Source organism: Cygnus olor, chromosome Z (assembly GCF_009769625.2).
Source record: "Cygnus olor isolate bCygOlo1 chromosome Z, bCygOlo1.pri.v2, whole genome shotgun sequence".
Taxonomy (NCBI): domain Eukaryota; kingdom Metazoa; phylum Chordata; class Aves; order Anseriformes; family Anatidae; genus Cygnus; species Cygnus olor.
The window spans coordinates 61,208,796-61,229,624 of record NC_049198.1 but is presented as its reverse complement, the minus strand read 5'-3'; the positions used below and the strand labels follow the sequence as shown (position 1 = coordinate 61,229,624).

The 20,829-nt window shown below is 38.8% G+C and overlaps 1 protein-coding gene across 3 annotated transcripts in view; it reads right to left on the bottom strand.

Annotated features, from left to right (window-relative positions):
- The window catches only part of ZNF608 (zinc finger protein 608), a 98,508-nt gene that overhangs the window by 69,976 nt on the left and 7,703 nt on the right, over positions 1-20,829 (bottom strand). Inside the window, exon 1 of one of the 3 annotated variants that reach the window (XM_040541149.1) lies at positions 12,594-12,753. The exons of the other annotated variants lie outside the window; for them this stretch is intronic. Within the exon in view, the coding sequence (XP_040397083.1) occupies positions 12,594-12,596 (3 nt within the window). The 5' untranslated portion in view covers positions 12,597-12,753. Of the gene's footprint in view, positions 1-12,593; positions 12,754-20,829 lie in introns of those variants that run through there. 3 annotated transcript variants of the gene reach the window in all.

Genomic DNA, 20,829 nt, shown 5'->3' with positions numbered 1-20,829 from the left:
CTCGTCAAGAAAGACATTTCTGTGAACTGTTTGGATTTACAGAGAGCGTGCACAAGATGATCTCCAGTACCAGACAGTGTCATGTGACCAAATACGGTAAAAATCGAGGCACCAGTATTTCCTAGTAAGGGATTAGGTATACCTTTTTCTAGTTCTGTGACCTTTTGGAAGAGGTAAACTATGACAATGATGGTTTTCGTCTAAACAAAATGACAATCACTGCTTCTTCTCTACAAGTGTTTGCTTGACTCAACTCTGAAAAACATAAGGTATTTCCTTACAGAAATGCATTGAACTGTTGCATTTCTTTTCAAGTTTTCACTCCCTCTACAAGCAAATCTTACCACAACCCTACAACCCTGCAGCAGCAGTTAACAAAACTAACAAAAGATGGTTTCAGTTAGTCAGTGTCACTGCAGCTCTGGTGGAAGATCTGCCTTTGCAGCCATTCCAGTAGGGATATAAAGAATCAATCTAGTTCTGCGATTTTTGTTTCCAGGAATCTGCATTGCAAAATCCGGACTAAAGCAAGACTCTGAGGAGAGCAAGAGTACCTTTAGTCAGGCTTCTTCGCGCTTCATTGACTTCTTGCACATCGATATGCCAGCATTAGATTTTTGTTTCCTTCTACCCATTTCTTGACTACTCTACTTTGTGAGTTTTAAGTCTGTACATGGTGATTCAGGCTGTTGATTCCTCGGTTCATTAATTCACCTCTATAATCCTCAGACAAAGAACTGAACTTCCCTGATGGTCTATGTATACAAAAACTTTTTATTTGTCTAACTAGATTCTTACAGATGATATTTTTAGCATGTTCTGAATATTAATCATTTCACTTCATGGACCTCTATTTATCCATGTCTACTGACCCCAAAAATTCTAATTTAGATAGCCCTTAGATGAGACAGGTGAATCTTCCTATAATATTGCCTTACGTCTCTCACTTGGGCTTTTGCATAGAATGTAGGATCCTGCCTTGGTTAGTTCCGCTCTCTGTCTCATACAACATTTCATGGTATTAGCTATAAACACTACAAAGCACCTGATACCATGCCCCAGATCTATTTAAAGAACAAGTCATTATTACTACCTTTAAGAAAGGGACAGATGCATTTATGATTTTTCAGCAGCTCACTGAAGAAAACAAGTTTAAAATGACCTTTCAGCTTCCATTTTCAGCCTGGTAATTCTACTGAAAAGGAAGCTGAATCATTATTATTTAGCTATTCCTACAACTACCTGCTGTTAGAGAATTATAGTTAATAATAATAAAAAAGTTTTACTCTCAAAGTAAAAAATAAAAATTAAAACAAAACAACAACAAAAAAAACCAACCAACTCTCCAGCTCTCCCAATTCAGAATATTTACAATCTCTTAGGGAAAGTCAACTTATTATAAAATTCTTTTTTTTTTTTTTTTTCCTTTCAACTGGTGTATATCTTAACTCTGGTGTAAATCCAGAGTAGTTTCACTGAAGCAAAACTAATGGCAGAATTTGGATTGTAGTGTTTGTTTTACCAGCTACAGGGGTAATCAGCATTTCAAATAATTTTTTATGTGAAGATTTTTAAGAGGAAATAATCCTTGTGAGGAGGAAACTGCTAATACTTATTTCATTCAGAATGCATTTTTTTTTCCTCTTTGTACACTGAATATGGCACTGACACAAAGTGTCCAATAATCCTTAATGAAACTAAAGGATTAAATTTGCAATATGAAGACAAATATAAGATCTGGAGTCAACACTGAAGACTTCTGTAAATTTACTTACCCACTTGCCTCAGTTTTGAGACAATTCAGTCTTGGCAGAGAGGAAAAACCCAGCTTTAGTGTTCTTTTAATTCTCTTTCATGAAACTATCTACACTATAGGCACCAAATCATCTGGTTACACGCCCTGGAACAGACAGGTGAAGCTTGCTCTTCCTGTGGCTTAGCAGCAGGCAACCTTGAGATGCCTCTTCCCATGTCCCTACCTCGAAGACATTTTTTTTCCTACTGATTTTACCTTAGTACCCAGGGATCCTCATTAGCATGTTCTCTAAGCACCCAGCACAGACAAAAGTTTATGTTTGCAGACTTTCAGTAAAGGCTTATCATTCCTGTCTTGCTGAGGAAGAACAGAGCCATGGAAAGGACATGGTTTCACTCCACAAATTCCAGATACCGTTACTGAAACACCTTGTGCTTCAGTACATCAGTCTAACCTTTAATTTCACCTTTCACACGCTGTCTCATAGACTATTTTACAGTCCAGCAGTGATCAACAACTGCTGCAAATGAAGCTTCCCTTCTGTTCAAATAAAGCAAAGGAAAGCATTAGCTCAAATATTCCACATTTTATGTGTGGTATTCTACAGTCACTCGCACCTTCTATTCTCTGCTCTGCCTGAATTGTACACGTGCTTTTTACTCTGTTCACAGCATGATGAATTTATAACAAAAAGAAACATTTCTGTGCACATGATAGAAACTCAAATATTTTGCTCAACTGAAATAAAGAATAAAACTAATCTAAGCTGTCATGAAATCATGAAATGCCTCTGGCAGTTCTATCAAACTATATAGACATGTACAGATCCTTTGAAGAAATGAAACTGCAGTTTATCAAGTGTGATTTATAAGCAACACAGATTTAGCTAGGAGATAACACTGCTGTCTAATCATCAGTAGTCAGACAACAGCCATGTGAACACATCAATTATGGGCCACTGCCAAAAGCCCTTGAGATCCCAGAGATTAACAGCCAATCCTCTATTTTACAAGCTCACATCAAAAAGAATATTAATAAGAGGGGGGGCAATGTGAAAGCTTGTCAGAGTAATTCACGCACTAAAACAAGGCATTTTTCCCTTTGCTCTGCCTTGAACTGGTCCATGAAAAAAGCTGGCATCAGCTACAAAGCGCAAAGCTGCCAATTTTTCAGAAAATGTTTTTCATTAACATATGGGAAGTTGTAAAAGGCTGCAAAAGCCCTATTTGTGGATAAAGGCGACAACTTCTATGCATTCCTTTCCTGAATGTATCAATTATACAACCTCAATCATTATTCAGATACTTGGAAATGAACATCCAAGAACAGAAGTGTTTGATGGCTTTTCTCTCAAAGCCATAGCCATTTACTATTATAAACAAATTAGCCAGCCTTCCAGGCATCCATTTACTCTGTCTCACTAATGACTTACAAAAGCTAAAGCAGAAATACTACCAAATCAGGTTCACTTCAGTCTTCAAAGGTGTGGGAAAAGGTCCCACAAACGTGCCTTTCTTTCTGACTTGTATGCAGCGTGGCTGACAAGAGGTTTATTTTTCTTCCATGCAAATGAAGAGAAACAACATGAGAATATAGGAAGACAAAAGCTATTACATCTCTGTAAAAATGCAAACATGGCTATCGTGATGGACCTAAACCAGCCTACCACTGGCACTTGAAATGCTGTAAAATGAACTGGTTAGTCTTTGAGCTCGGTTCACTCACTATCCTGTCATCAGTTATCCCTGTCTGGACCTGACCCAGGGGTCTAAACATGCAAAGAGTTGTCTAACAGCATGCCTCTCTGATCAATTCCACCAATGCTGTATTTTAGGGTACACTGTGAAGGAGGGAATTCGGTTTGCGGGGCCTTTCCAGAGCTACCTTACCATGCTCTAGCTCAGGTACTGCCAGCAATTAACTAAAGGGCAGGTAAGAGGCAGGAACCTCCTAGGCTGGATCTGCTGCTTGGAGCCTGTAACGCAAAAATTACACCCCCAGCACACACGCTGACCAACAGTCACTCTGAACAGTTGCACTTTGCTCTGTTCTTCCAGACACTTGTCCCCGTCAGCCGCTTTCACCAAGCCTGCTGCCCATCCTGGCAGAGGATGGCACACAGGCAGCAGCCTTCCTGAGCAGTGGATTCGTACTGCAGAGCAGCAGGAGCACAGGGACCTTGTTTGGGTGGACCCTGTTTGGGTGGATAACCACACTGGTGGTAGCCTCCACGGCCGTCACTGCTGCAGGGACACCTGCCGTAGCAGTTTTAACTGAGGCTGCCGTCTTCCATCAGCTCTTGTGTTCCCACAGCTGAGCAGGTGCACGGCTCAGATCCTGACAAAAAGCTCCATGATTTGTCTCTTGGTTTTGGTGGGACTCATCCTGACACGCCAGGCCCAGGGGAAAGCAGGACGCGACAGCTCAGTTTGAGATCAGTTTCCACAGGTGAGACCCCCTCCAGGCCTCACACATGCACTGAAGGGCACAGACGACCCTCACAACCTTCTGCTGGCACAGGCATGGAGGTGGCAGCTGCCCACAGAGACCTGTCGCATCTCAGGTGCACCCCGATGCCTGACAACTCCATATTATGCGTCACAGGCCTTCGCTGACTTGGGCTTGTGCTTTCTTCTTCCCCTAGTGAAAGCTGTGCCTGAAAGCACAGCCTGCTGTACAGCACCAGGTCCTCAAAAATCTACCACTCACAGACTAACAGCTGACAGAATTTTAGAAATACTTTGTATGTTACCCTAGACACAGTTGGGGAACATGTCCACTGATACATGTCCAAAAATGATGTATGTCTTTTTCATGTCTAACAGGGACTCCATGCTGCGAGAGGCCACCTTCAAAAAACCTAAATCTTTAATTTCAGTGTATTCTCTTGTGCTTCATCTCTATTATTTTATGAGCACTGCCGATTTTGAGATGATTTTGTGATTTTGCATTAGCTGCTTAAAAGCTTACCTGGGAAAACATTTATTGGGGAGATGTCATCTAAACCAATTGCTAACCTCCATAAGAGTATCATAAAATAGGAAAGTGATTCAACAATGGTGCAGCCGATCAAATACTTTTTTTTTTTTTTAATGAAAATATGTTAGCTTTATTAAGAGGCCATGTTCTTGTTCAGCTGGCCAAGACAGGAAATTTATCTTCCAAGCGTTCTCTCACATTGTTTTCAATTTTGAATGAACTAATGCAGACTAATGCCAAATGTGGAACTTGGTGTGCCAAGTGGCATATGTAAGGTTTGACAGGAGTAGCCTTCCAGCATCTAGCAAATTACAGAGAGAGAGACTTTATTTATTTTTAGACTGAGTTCAAAGAATCATCAAGATTTTCTAACTTTTCAACTTAAAAGACATCATTTACAGAGAGTGACGAGCAGTCTGTGTACAAAAGTCTTGGACACCCCAAATGTCTCAAATCAGGCAATTAAGGATCTCTTAAATCATTATTGAAAAAAAACGGTTTAAGAGCACAAACAAATAATATGGTGCCTGGATCAGCTAGGTCCTAACAAAAATAGAAAGAGTTTAATTGACTAATGACTTTTAGATTTGCTCCTGCTATGCCTCCTAACATGCTATCAACAAATTCAGGATGCAACAGCTAGTGACAACAAAAACTTTCATAAACCAAGTGCATGGCATAACTTAAATCAAGTAACCCTTTTTTGGTGGTGATCCTGCACAAATGCTCTGCGGGTTTTACATTCTACAGTTCAAGGAAGTGTGAAAACGATATAGATAGGAGCGCTGTAAAACAGGGAATGCTTGAGAAGATAATAGTTGGATGATATCCCTAATACTGAGCTCCTGATGATGCATAATGGCAGAATCTTTCTTCCAAGCAACACTGGCTTCTGTTCAAATTCACTTTTAGAAAGTTGCTGATACACTGGTTTTCAGCACTGTGTCAGGCTCTAAACACTTATTTGATTTAAGACAGTGTTAATGACTTAGATAATCACACAGTTTTATAGTTCTATAATGTACTGTGCTATAAAAATTAAACCAGCGTTTATTACACCTCTGCTACTTTTACTTTCCCTCTTATTGCACCAACTCTTAAATGAGTTAAAGAAAATACTGTACAACAATAAAACAAAAAGCGCACTGGTTGACAACAGTTCTCAATGTGTAATATGGTATTTTAGTTCAAAGCCTACTCTCAAAGTAGTTCCGAACACTACTTTCAGATACCAAAAATGACAACATACTTACTTTTCAATTTTGAAGGAGCTACCCAGCCTGAAAATGTAGAAAACGCTATCAACACTTAATTACCTTACAGTGATACACATTAAAAATGAAACTACCTGGCTTGTAGCACTTCAGACTCCTTACAGACACTAGAAACAATGTAGTCATCTTTCCTTTTTGTGTTTGAAATGGGTGAAATACAATTCAATCTGTTTCTGCAAAATTGTAGGTTTTTACATAGTCTCTTTGATGTCAACAAAATATTTATGTGACAGGTCCTGATACTGTACTGTTAAAAATGCATTGAGAAGAAAGTTTCCTTTATCACCAGAGTACCAATATGACTAATGGTCAAGCAGAAAAAAAAAAGACTGCAAGATACCCAAAGACATACTTGTGTGTGAGGACAGAGAAATGAGAAAAATGAACACCAAAAATTACCTTGGAAAATGTGTAAGAAGTCATCTGAGGTAGAGATAGAGTCGGTGGATCTTTGAATACAAGCACAAAATTTCAGATACATGCTTACACTGAATGCTAACTTTTCCATTAAAAAAAAAAAAAGGGTGAAAAACTTCAGATAAACACAAACATCTTCAATCTCAATATACATAAAATAGAAAATTCTTCACTCTCACACGGCAAAGGAAAAAGTATTTAAACTACCATAATCTGGATTAGTTTGAGTATTTACTTAAGACTGATTACTTGCTTTCATTACTGTTTAAAATTAGAAGAGAATCACCGAGCATTCTATTGAAATCAGTGTAACAACACTTAAAGTCTGCACAGTATTTGTTACTGCCTGCAAAACGGATATAGCATCTGTCCCAAAATAAATGATATTAATTCACCCACCCAAATCATGTTAAAGAGTCTGGTGATAATGTAGGAATGGATGCTGTCCGTGCTTATGGCATAGTGTGACTAAGTTCCATGCCATAGTGCAGTCAATTTCCTTTGTGGTTCTAAAACCCTGAAAGGCTGAAATAAAAGATGTACTTATTTGGATGTGAATTTGGGCTCTAAAAGCCTCTTCTGATGGAGCTATTCAGTATGGAAATATATCGGTAATGTCCAGTAACTCCATAATCTTTCCATCTCAATTTCACTGTCTATAAAATGGCGACAGCATTGCTATTATGAAGCTTATCGCCAGCCTGCATACTATATTTAATTAGAACTTAAAACACAGAACTGATGGCAGATTTTCAGAATAGCTCACGAATCAAAACAACGGGCCAGATGTTCAAAAGAACAAAGCACACTGGGTGCATGGCTTCCCCTCAGATTCTCTTATAATAGCAAAAGTAGGTGCTAGACTGTCGAAAAATCTTACCATAGCTGTAGGTGTTAACCACATAAAAAACTGCCTTTCAGAAATGAACTCCTAATGACTACTTTGCTTTGAGATCCTTGGAAGAAGAATGAAAGAACCAAGCATTGAACTATTTAGACTTAATTCCTCTTTTCATTGCCATAAAAGGAATCTGTAATTTGGTCTTCCATCTGTTTGGGGGCAAGGAAGAGACTGTTTCTTGGCTTGCTTTTTCCTTAGTATCACACAGAAAGTTTTTTTTTTTCTTTGCACCCATTCGTTCTAAGTAAAACGAAGAATGAAGACTAGAGATCGAGCAGGATGCCAGTGGATAAATACGACAAATTAAGCTGTGCTTCCTTCTCCTACACACACGCCTTCAGCTTAGTCCAGCACATCACAACAGCACAACAGAGGAGAATGTATTGGCTTTTTCTGCTACACTCACATTTGCATGAAAAGGAGCAGTCAAATGAAAATTAAGCACTTAAACAGCTTAAAAAGCACTGGTTCAGAATACTGTACTTCAATAAAACATTCATTGTTATTCAATGCTTGGCAAATGACATTGCCATCAAATACTAGTAGAAGAACCGTGAAGAATAAATGCTATCTGAAAAAGAGGCTTGTACTTATGCAGCGCTAATGACCATCTAAAAGAGCGATTCTGCATGGTTACATCCTCTCTTAGATTCGCAGCTGTAGTTTCACAAGAGCAGCCATACATCATGATCTGGAGCCATTTTAGGCTATCCTTGTGCTTTAAAGAGCAATATGGGCAGCAAAGAACTCCTAATCTGCAGAGCAAAACTCCAGTCAGTAACAAGTTTATTTAACCGCGATGACTGAGGATTTTAATACACCGCTCATTGTAACAGCAGCGACAAACAGGAAAGAGATCTCCACATTTAGCTTCATTAGAGAGTAAACATTCTCATTATTAGATTTCATTCTAATTAATTATAGCAGTGGCACAGAGTAGTACATAAGCCACATCTTTAAAAAGGTCAGATAACTGTATATTTTAAGACTATAATACTTATATTTTAATTAATGTCTAATTTGTTTATTTAACAACATGTCGATCCTATAAACATCGCTAATTAACTGATATACAGTGACTTTTCAGAAAGTTAACATCTTGGGAACAAACACCGTTTTACTGAACTTTGATTTGATAATCAAAGGCAACATTAATATCCCCTAAATTAGTCGTAGACTTTGTGGGCATGCCAAAGATAGCCTTCACTTTCTAACTGCATGAGATTTACAGCCACGCCCTTCAGAGCAAAGCGTTTTCTCCAGTTATGCACACTTCTCCAAGCTCAGGTTACCTGGAAGCAACAACACTCAGGTCTCTGCCCAGTACATAGTTGTGGCTTAGTAACACATCTCTTTAGGTCTTTAATTAGGACAGACAAAAAGCAAACCAGTCTTGATGTTCTTTTGGCTACTGTACTAGCTTGCCTCATACATTATCTTTGTCTCTTTCTAGAACTACCTAAGGCACACTTCTCAGGCCAGGTCATTCAAGCTATCCCTGCGCTACCCTGAAAACAGCATGTGCCGTCATCATGGAAACTCCCAAGATATCTTTATGTACAGATTCGGGATAGGAAGTTCCAGCACTGAGAACCCGGGGCTGGTGCCAGTTCAAACTGTCAGGAGCTCCACCAGAGGTTAACAACAATTAACCAGGAAACATGGTGGTTTGCTTTCAGCCCCCTGTACTAATGGAGGTGACTGCCAAAATACACTTCTTGTGCTTTTTATGCTTCCCTTGCTGAGATGAAAGTAACTTGAAATCCAAGTTACGACAAGCACAAGCATCTGTATGAAAATTCTGGCATACTGAATAAAGACTAACCCTTTGGTAATTTGTTACGGCCACATGCTTCTCTGCACTGTCAGAGTACCCAAGGGGAACAAGTTCACATTAAACGTTCATCAATATATACTGGTTACTAAGAACCTACAGTTTCGTGTCACACACCTTACTCACAGTATCATATCACAGGTATGAAGAGAAGGACAAGAAAGCCAAAATTCATGAGTTCCTCTAACCTCATGTTGACAACACAGGCACTCAAGAAAGAGACTACTCCCTTACTGATGACCTACATTCTCTTGCTTCTTCTTCCCTTCCAAAAAGGTGTTTTTTTTTATTTCCTTGTCATGGGATAGCTCACAGAAACCTAGCTAACGTGCATTAAATTAAGACTAGGAGAGCAGCACCCCATTTTCACAATCACACCACCAGCTGGCTGCCTCAACAGCACAGATTTGTCACATAAGCACAGAATCAATCAAATTAAATCACCTGCACAAAGAATCATTTGGTCACCTATTAGTACGGGTTACCGTAACTATTACACCTGGCACACAGGGCAATCAACAGGCCAATAAATATATTCCCATAGAAGTGTTCTGCACTCAAGAGTGCCATAAAAACAAAGCTGTTTCTGTCTTGTGCCAGCTCCAAAACAATCTCTAAACTGGAAAATGAGTTTTCTAAAGCCTGGTGACAAGTGTGGAAACAGAGGCAAGAAAAATCCCTAGAGACATGGCTTAACATCCTCCCCCTAAAAAACGGCTTCCCTGGAAGAACAGAGGTGTGAATATTCTTTACCTGGGTGCAACTCACTTGCATGAAGAGACTCCATTCCAGCTCCTACCACTACACCCCTAGCCTCCCTCCTCCTTACTCTGTGATATTCCTCCTGGAGACTCTGGAGTGCCTGGCCACCAGACAGGCAGTTGAGAACCTCCAAATACTGATAATGAGGGGGTCTGTATGGACACTTGGAGGACAAGGCAATAAAAGATACAAGGATTTCACACTCAGGTTTCCAAAGGTACTGTCACTAATGAAATCTACTTAGTTCCCCCAATAAAATGAAAACCCTGAAAGAGTTGTTCCAGATACATGGCCTACCCTGGAGACTTTGCTACATTTTTGCGGTTTCACAACACATTTTCCTATCAATTTGGAAATATTTTCCTCTCCTCAGTAACTGGTTGATAAATCCACAGAAACGAGAGGCAAAACTGTCAGTCTACAGCAGGGAACAAAAGATTTGGCTACATATATAATCTGTCAAATGAACAGGAGATTCTTGGAGAAAATTTTCTGCCTATATTCTACCTCTTCTGGTAACACTGAATATGGCACTAGATGGGGAAAAATAGTGAAAAAGGCACTTCAGTGAAAGATTACACTGCACAGAATTAGCATCATACAAATGCAAGTAACGGTAAGAATAATCACTGATCTGGTGGAAATAAGGGGAGAGAATTACACATGAAGTAGTGGTGACCATCTAGAAGAAAGACTCTAAATGCTCATGTCTCTTGATATTTGCTGTTGTTGAATAAATTCCTCTGGTTAACCAGGAGATTGAAAACGTCAGTCTAAATGCCCAAATATGCTGCAGTCACACACCTGCAACTGAACTAGACTGAAACTAAGGCATCAAACGCAGCTCCTTATCACCAGCCCCACCTCACCTCCTCTGGAAATCACTGCCTTCTTCTCCAAACTGCCCACACAACCACACATGCAGCCACCTTTTATCCCAACCAATCTGGACGCTTGGTTCAAATAGACATGCCATTTGGATCACTTGGACTTTTTGTTTGTTTTTGACAGAAGCAAGCTAGGGAACAGCCCAAACTGCAAAAGCAGGAGGAAATGTGAGAAGGTACTCATCAGTGACGGGTACTGGCAGCACCCTGGGAAGATGCAGTGGGAAGCACACGTGGGACCACAGCTCCCGTGCAGTTTTCAGGAACCTAACAGAACTGTTCCACTGGTGCTCGCAGGCTGAGGCATGCTCTGGCAGCCAGCTGCCAGTTTTGTCCTGGCACTGCTCCACTCACACCCACTTCACAGATACAGCCTCACTGTACATCCAGATGCAAAGGCTACATACAGCCATGACAAATTTGTAGACACTCTTTTGTAAGAGAGCTGTGCAAAATCTTTTGCAAGAGAACTCAGCAGAAACATGACCTTTCCTGTCCTTAAATCAAGAAAACAAGATTTACCATAGCCCACTTCCACAGTGGCAAACCAATAAAGATATCAAAGAATCTCAACAGGGCTGTAATAGGATTTCATCTTGGAAGTACTGGCTCTTCTAAGTGCAGCCTGACTTACACCATAGCACTACTCAAAAGACTTGTAGTGATGCTCTGCTCTTATACTGAAAAACAATGAATTCTGCAATTCAGCTCTCAAGCAAGCCACGAGGTTATTTTCAAATGAAGATTTAATTTAAAAGGAGAGTCAATCTCAAAATAATATTTCCTCTCTGCTCATAGCCTGGTTTCTCAGAGAATGCTTTACAAATTTAGCAACGACTAAAACAAATTAGTCTAGTACACTGACTTTCCGTTTCCAGATTAGACGACCTTCTCTAAAATAAAACACTGAAGATGCTTAAACTATGAGAAGAAACAACACAGGTGCCATAGTCCTCATCCATGGAGCTACTCTCCATTCACACAAGTAAGCACAGTGACTTCTTTGTACCATAGAGGCAAGATCTGATTCAAAACACCTATGGGCCATACAGATGTAGGACAAACAGGACAGAGGAAAAAGGTATTGTGACCTATATATTTAAACTTATCAAAGGTTTGGTTCCTGGAAGATCCTCAAGTGATTCAACCTGCTTTTCTCCTCTCATCCCCCATTCAATTCTGAAAGTAGTACTACATTTGCCTGACTCTTCTTGGAAGCACTTGAAGTTGTTAAATGTAATTACAAGGCAGAGGGGCTCTTATGCCACCATATGTACTATCCATACCTATTTTTTATCTCAATGAGTTCAGATCATGTCCAGAATTTCATTTTGCTAACAATTTTACCAGCCTTCTGGCTGGTATAAAAATCAAAACGAGCCTGTAAGAAATCTTACAAAATCCTGAGATTAAGTAATTTCTTGGCCTTAAATTGCTGATTTAGAAGGCAAATTTCCTTTTGAATTTACAAAGGCCCACATTCAGGGCAACATTGCTTAATTATTGTTTTGACTCTACCAATGAGACAGAAAAGCTCAGTAAGCCTAACTTCACTACATTGATCAAAAAAGTAAGAATTGGCCTGGGGTGAATTTGTCTCCTGATAGTTAAGCCTCATACAGCCACAAAAAAGGACTAATTTTGTCTTGAGAATTTATGGAACTTCACCCATTATTTCAGTGCTATCATTTTCACTGTGAAGTATGAAGACCACCCATGCATCTGTTAGAGGCAGCAACAACAATAAAATTATACACTTGTAATTAGATGCAAAAAATATTACCATGCTGAGACTATGCCTCCAGAGGAAACAAACTTCCTCTTACAGTCTGTTTCTGTGGCTGTGCCAGTTGTGCTGTGAAAATTCCAGTGTGAACATTACAGTGTGAAATCACAATACCAGAACAGAGTTCTTTAAGGGTCACTCAGAACACTGCTTTCAATCATGTAACATATGATGTTAGTGCTCAATTTACCAAATAGGCATCAGATAATAGAGGGTGGTTTACTGTTCCAAGGGAAATAGCCATTTCATTGCTAATGGACAAAAGGAAGGGACATCAACATGCTAAGAATACACATACAATTAAAACTGCTTTTAACAGGCAGAATTCCTATCTAACTTTCCAGGTAGTATCCTCCTTGCAGAGATGTTAGTGCTAATGTTGCCACTCGTTCCCAGGCAAGCAGATTCCACCTCTAAATGCAATTAGTGAAATGGACTGTTACTTGGAAATACAGCTGCATGCATGTTACCATGTAGTCTCTCTCATTCTCTGGGTAAGGAAATACAGCAGAAGCTAATAGAAATAAATAAATAAAAAAATAGAGAAGAATACTGTTCCTAGGGTTACTATGCGGTACACTACAGTTTGTCAGGAACATTTTTAATAGCCCAAGCTCCTGGCACTGCTGCTTATTTTTGCTTATATACAAGCAGAAGGAGTAATACTCCATATAGTGTCAGAAGTTTCAGTCAAGAGATACAAAAAGAAAACACATTGCAGTGCTAAGCACTTAAAAGGCCACACCTAAAGGTCATTTAACATTTTTCTGTCCTCTTACAATTACACAGCATAATACACACTGAAAGCTTTCCTATTCCCTTACTGGATTTCATATATGAATAACTGACAATTTCTTTTTTTGCCTGTATTTTTTGATTTTTCTTTACATGAGCTTCCTGCTAGTCAAAGGGATAAAAACCTCAATGCCTACTTTATCCTAATTTAAAGGGAATCAAACTAAAAGAGTATTTTATAATGGCTTCAAACAACCAGACACAACTTGCCCAATTATTCTCTCACACAAACTTATTACAGCTACTGAGGATGTAAAATCAAGTGCGTATAGCCAAATCTTCATAGGCTCAGCATACTCTTCAGAAGGTTCATAATCTGATCAAATCAACGCCAATTTTCACATAAACAATCTTTCCCCAAAGGCTCTGCCTCCCAAGCTACAGATGGCAGGGATGTTTTGTATATAAACAAAATCACAGAATCATTAAGATTGGAAAAGACCTCCCAGATAATCTGGTCCAACCATCCCCCTACCACCAACGTCACCCACTAAACCACGTCCCTACGCACCACGTCCAACTTTTCCTTAAACACCCCCAGGGACGGTGACTCCACCACCTCCCTGGGCAACCTGTTCTAATGCCTGACTGCTCTTTCTGAGAAGAAATGTCTCCTCATTTCCAACCTGAATCTCCCTTGGCACAACTTGAGGCCATTCCCTCTTTTCTTTTACATGAGGGTTTGGTTTCTAATGTCCACATTTAGGCTTCCCAAATTAATTGCCATGTTGGTGATAGTGAGGAAATTACAGTAAAGAAGTCACAGAAAATTCAGTTTGAAAGGTGGAAGTGTTGAAAGGATGCAAATTACTGAGAAAAGGAGATTCAAACAAAAAAGCTTAAACAACCTTTAACTGTAGAGGTCACTCCACTTGTGCTATAAGACTTTCCTGCCTTTGACCTTTAAACCAATGACTCATGAAAATGGTATCTTCAAATTTACAGACAAGCAGCTAGTAGGTCTTTTGAAAAAATGTTGTACAACAATAAATCAGGAAGCACTAGCACTTTTGAGCCTTTTGAACTGTCTGCTAATTAATTACAATACTGAAACAATGAAACAAAGGCCCATTAAAAAAAAAAACTCTCATAAAGAAAAAAAAAATAGAAATTAAGAATGTTGTCGGGGAGAGGGCTTGAAACAAATGAATTACGATTAACAGGGGCATTCCAACCGTCCCCCGTTCAGACAGAAAACAAAACAGGGCAGGTCTTCTTGCCACCAGCGGGTGCCCCTTAGCTGGAAGCAGCTACAGCTGTCAGGTTGCTTGTCAGAGTGTAAAGCGCACCAACACTCCCTTCTCCCACCCTTTTGTTCCTACTAAATATGTGCGCTGTGCTCAGCAGCCTCTGCTGTTTAACAATTCATTTTTCCTTGCCTCCTCTGTTTTAGGAGGAGGTAAAAATAGCAGGACTTATTCACAAAATGTAAAGCTCATTTCCTGTACCTTAGTGCCTCATTCTTTCACCTCCTTGTCCATAGGATTTGGCTACCAAATAGGTCTTAATCTGTAAACAAATGATTTGCTCTACAATTAAACCATTCATTTCCTTTTTTTTTTCTTTCTTTAGCTGTTTGGCTGCTGTCCAATGTGGAGGCTCATAGGTTCTTCTATTATTTAGTGCTGGTTAAAAGGCAATAAGCTCATTTAGAGTTTATAAAACTATAAGCTATCAACAAAAGCATTTAATGCTTCTCACGAGCACTGTGGCTTTTGCCTGAAAAATTAATAATGTGGGGTTGTGTGCGTGCATGTGTATGTGTACATACCTTTGGGCATGAGGGTCTGTTTTTTTATGTGCTGCCCTGGTTAAGCACCGTGGATATCTTTAAGCCTGTTCCTGTAAGCTGCAAATACATACATTCCACTTTGGCTTCAATTATCTGTGCACTTTTTTTCTCGACAGCCGATAATCAGCCGAACTCGACAGCCGAACTGCAATTCACCTTGACTTCAAAGCTGGCCCTCACAGAGTTCAATGTTGCATGAGAAAAAAAAGGTCACGCTGCTGCAGCATTTCACCATGTTTGCAAATACTGTTTCCTCATAAAATGATGTTGTGAATCACAAGAGTCTACAAGAGGAAGCGAAATCTTTAGAGAAATAAATAGCATTCTAGGTTTCTCATCTATGCAGTTAAGAGTCATTTTTGACCCAAGAAAAATCAGGGTAACATCAAGGTCATTTTCCTCTATCTCTGTTTTTACATTTTTGTTCCTGATGGAAAATACTTTCTCAGGAACTGTGAACCCAAACACGATGCATGTGCGTGTTCACCTCCACTCCGATATTCACATATATAGCATGGGGCTAGCACGCTACTGACTCAATGCGGGATGGTAAAGACAGTGAAACATTTCAAAAAAATCTGTCTATAAGTAAGTGAATTACTGCAAATGAACAGCTAAATTTACAGGTGCAAATCTCATTTAGAAATGACAGGTACTTAGCAATATCAACTTCAGCAATATACTCCCAATGAAATTCCGCAAGCCTATTTAAAGTCTATTACGGCTGCTGACATCAATCTGCCAAGCTGCAGAGTGCTAAACTCTACTGAAGATTTGCACCTATAAATTTAGCTACTGGTACATTTGAATTAAATATACTGTGTTTCTCCATATAGGCAACTACAGACATAAGGCACTGAGGCAGAAGGGCAATCAAGCAGAAATGTCACGGAGGCTTCGATGCTGGTTTTGCCCAAACAAAAGTTCAGCCTGCAAGCAGGGTTTAGATTCCAGTCCTTTCTGCAGTGTATTAATCTAGATCTCTGGACTTTCCATCCAAAAATTCACTTTTTCCCCAGTGAACTGTAAAGGCTGTATCCCTAATGAAATTACTCATAGGAATACAAATGTTAACTGAGAATCCCAAAACTGCATTTATATCAAATCTTTTAAAGATACACCCATGTACTCATGTAGATACACGTATACACAAGTACAGACACCTATAGGGGGATGCATGCAAACAGATTTTAAATTAGCTCTATCTACAAAAACTCACTAAAGACCAAATGAATCTCTGTCTCTCCCCTCCCACCCTTTCAACCAAATGATGACTTCTAGAGTCAGGGATAGTAAGTGACTTGCAGACAGGTGGCAACTAAGTACGCTCATTCTCAAAAACTACAGTAAAGGTTAAAAAAAAATTGCTGTGTTAGCCCTGGGGAAAAAAAAAAGTGCTTTGTATCCTGCTTTGGCATAGTAATCACAAATTTAACCTTAATTACAAGTATTGTTCATTTTTAGAATTTATCCATATGTGATGCATCTTCTGTAATTACCAGTCAGCTGAAAAGGTTTTGTAAACATAAAGCAGTAAGAGGCATTTTAAGTCTACAGTAAATATTACAGTTTGAGGAAAAAGGTAAATCTTGGAAGTGCTTTGAAAATAGTTGGCAACTCTTCCTCCCAGCATAAATCTGAAGGCTCAAAAATAAATATTCAAGAGCATTAATTTGTTTCTAGATGTGTGCGTGCAAGTAAAACAGCAGCCATAATGTGGAAATTTGAGTCACATTTTGCAACTAATTGGAAGCAGATTAGAATTCTGCCTCAGGGGAACATTGTCAAACTAGAAGCTGGAGCAAATGAAGAAAGAGGTGAAAGCATCGTGAAGAGCTGACAGATTTACAGTGCTCAAGGCAATAAACGGGTACTAGATGAAAATGAATGTGCCTCACTGTACGGTATGCAGTTCTCAGTCATATCTCAGCAGTAACAGCATACAGCCATGAAACTATTATTTTCAGAGAGATGGTGAAGGAAAGAGTAAGAATAAGAAAAATACTATCCAGGTGGCATGGAAAAAAATACAAATCATACTGAGACTCAAGTTGCTACAGGAATAATCAAATTGGTCATACTAGGCCTTGTTCTGTAACCTGGACTCATCTCAGGCAGGACTTACTCAGACATAAAGTAATGAACTACTTATTTGAATTGAGCAAGAGTCAAAGCATTAAGCATGTAGCAGAAAAAAAATCAAGCAGGTTTGATATTTTTAAAGCTAAGAATAACACAGAAGCCTGCAAACAGATACATCAGAGGCAAAGGGAAAATTCTTTTTTAAGGAGTGATTACAAAAGGTTGGAGGGGAATATAAAAATGAAAATAAAGCATAGAGAAAAATGTACCAATGCTGTAATGGAAACAGCTGCTAGCTTTCTCCATCAGTGTTTGGCACCTAGTGCAGAATCACAGGAAAGATTGTTAAAGGATCTGGACATGAAATGTAAATAAAGACTATTAGCAAAAACTCAGCTGCTGTATTTGTAAAACAGTAGCATTTCTTTATATGTGTGTGTGCATGTATACACCCTATATACATACACAGATGTACATACACACACATATGTATGTATTTGTTTATATACATACATGCATAAATGTATGTAACCCTATCCTTAAAAGGCAACTAGCAACACTAAGCGTATTACCCGAGACTACACCTTACTAGTGGTTGAAGAGTGTCAGATGAGTTTAGCTTTATAGGAAGGCAGGGAGTGCCAACAACAATCTTCACTGTTCTCAAATTACAACAATTTTTTTCCTTCAAATTCCTGAACTCCAGTGCAATTCAACATACCCTGCCTAACATTAAACCCAGGGCAAAAAACAACTGGTAAAACTCTACGTCAAGTATGTTCAGTAGAGCCAGCACGCCTCTGGAGTGTTAGATCTGTATCTTCAGTGCGCGCTAACTAAACAAGTCCCTGGACATTTACTAAATCAGATTTAAAATTTCTAGCAGCAAAACAGAGTTGCATTGAGGTCCATTTCTAATTTTATTTGCTTCTAACTATTACCTTTTGTTGCAGAGATACAAATCTAGTTCCATTCTCCTCCTTCAAAAAGAAGGAATTGGCAAGAACACGAAGCCCTGGAACATGCAACTACTGCCATTACCCACTGCTTTAAGCCTATAATAAAGCACAGATTTGATAGTCCTATCCATGTAGTGTGGCGAACCACACACAAATAAACAGTTCTCCATGAAGAATGAAAACCCAAAGACCAAACTCTTCCAATTCAAACATTATTGTTGCTTTTAACATGAGCCATCTGCAGGAATCAGCCAAGGAGGTGACAGGAAATCCAAAAATAATTTGGTCTGGCCCTGTGCACTATGAGAACTGAGATTACAAATTGCATTTAACTCTTCTCAATGGTTGAGGGAAGCAGTGAAAACTGTAAAATCTGTGCTTGTGTAATGTAGACCTATGGGCACACAGAGATACACTTCTACCATAGCTCAATGCAGTATCACTGAAATTCACCAATGAAGGTGGCATTTGAGTAGTGTGAATTTAGAAGTGAGGAATGGACTTAACAGAGCCCCTGAATTAACTCAACGGCTAATGCAAGAAATTAAGTGTGTGCAAAATCAAAGCGCCTTGTGCATCAGAGGCCAGATGCACCTCAATTTCCTAGGAAATTCAGCCTAAACTTGACTGCTGTCTTTTATCAGAATAATAGAAAGTGAATTCTAGGAGTTTACGTAAGTGTGACCAATTGGAGCTTACTCCTCTGCTGCTAATTGAAGCATGAGAGAAAAAAAAAAAAGGAGCCAGTTTCTGAGAGCAAACTACAAATATACTTTTTCATATTCCACTGCCACATGATAAAAAACAGAATCAAGCTGACTGGTAGAAACTTGACTGGCAACCAAAGACCAAGCTATTATTTCAAACTGTTATGGGAAAGCAATGAAATTGCTACCAGGTCTCCTCATGTTACTCTTCAATAAAAAGAAGCCATCAGGGAAATAAGAGGAAAAGAAAACACATCAAAACCTCTAAAGTTCCTTTAAGTAAAAGTATACTTTTTTGGCATAATGCCATCTGCTTGCTGGTTAACATGACAAGACAATTCAATAACTAGAATACCAGTGTTCCGAAAACACCAAGTAACCACAATCAATAGATTTTTAGTTTGCTCTTTTGACTGCAAAAAATTGCGTTTGCACACCACTATTGGCATATGCTTCAAATATCCCCATGGGCACATTTTTCTTGTGTTATTATTTGACAGTGTAGATTCCCAGGAGACTGAATCACCTCAGCCAAGCTGGGTTTGTGCCCGGGAATAAGATTTAGTCTAAGACGAATCAAAAACTGGGAGAGGAAAATGGGAGAAGATAAGTGAACCAATTTTAAGTGCTTACTATTTCTAAAGACCATATTGAGTCATAATGGTTGAGGAAGGTTTATCATAAAGGACTCAATTCAACATTGCCCTTCTTTACATTAAAATTTACTAAAAAAAAATGGGGGTGGGGGGGTGGGGGGGATTTCAAATTTAAATTTCCAATGGCTTTTTCTGAATAGCCTCAGTGGAAATTACAGGTAGATGTTAGAGAAGGTGAGATTTAGCAGCGTTTGCTTGCCTACTAGAAAAGCAGAGATAATACACTTCTCTCCATAAAATACAACTCATTTACTGGTAGTGTTGTGATCAAACACCATAGCTACCCTTCAGGTCGAAAATCTAAATACATGTACAATCCCCAAACCTCTTTCATTGCATGCAACTTACCCTACTCACTCCCTTACATCTTTTGATCAAATAGTCCTGTTTATAAACACAGAGTGTGTATGTATACATGCACATGTACACAGAGCCATAAGAAGCAACCATGTATTCCTACCCGCCTGAATCTTCTTTTATCTTTTTCCAAAAAAAAAAAAAAAAAAAAAAAGGAAAACAAAAATTACAAAGAACGTGCTTGTCAGCCAAGTCACTCTGAATAGTTTTACAACCTTTCATTCAAATGTAAAGACTTTGTTCCAATTGCCAAGACCATTTAGCCTAAATTAAGACAAAATGCAACAGAGAGTGCTTGCTGAAACCCTGGCTACGGCACAACCCAAGATCACAGTCTGATCTTTGCATTTGCCCAAATGGCTACTCATAGCCTGCAATGAACTGTGGGTATAATTAATGAACATAATCAAAAAAAATCTTGTGATTTAAAATCTCATATTAAGAAAACCCCAGAAGTCCTTCTATGAAAACCGGTTATTATCTTTATTCAAATTATCTTATTTCAAACATATTTTTAAGCAAATTAAAAAATGATAGCTTGCATTATTATTCACTTTGGTTAAACACTGCACCACAGAAGAGCTGGGGCAGAAACATTCTGATGTGAAAAGGGAAAAAGAAAAGTTTGCCAAATTGAAGAAAAAATATATATATATAAACAAGCTTTTATGAATTTTAAAAAGATATTTACATTTTGTATTTACATTATAATCAGAAATTTTCACAGACAACCATTTTGCTATCTTTCACCCAACAGGGAATGTTGTATATAGACCAGAGTTTTTAGAAGATCAATGTATTTCCTGTGATTATTGTTAACAAATAAAAATAACTCCTCAGTATGAAAATATAGCAAAACAAACACAAGCTTTTAGCAGAACTATG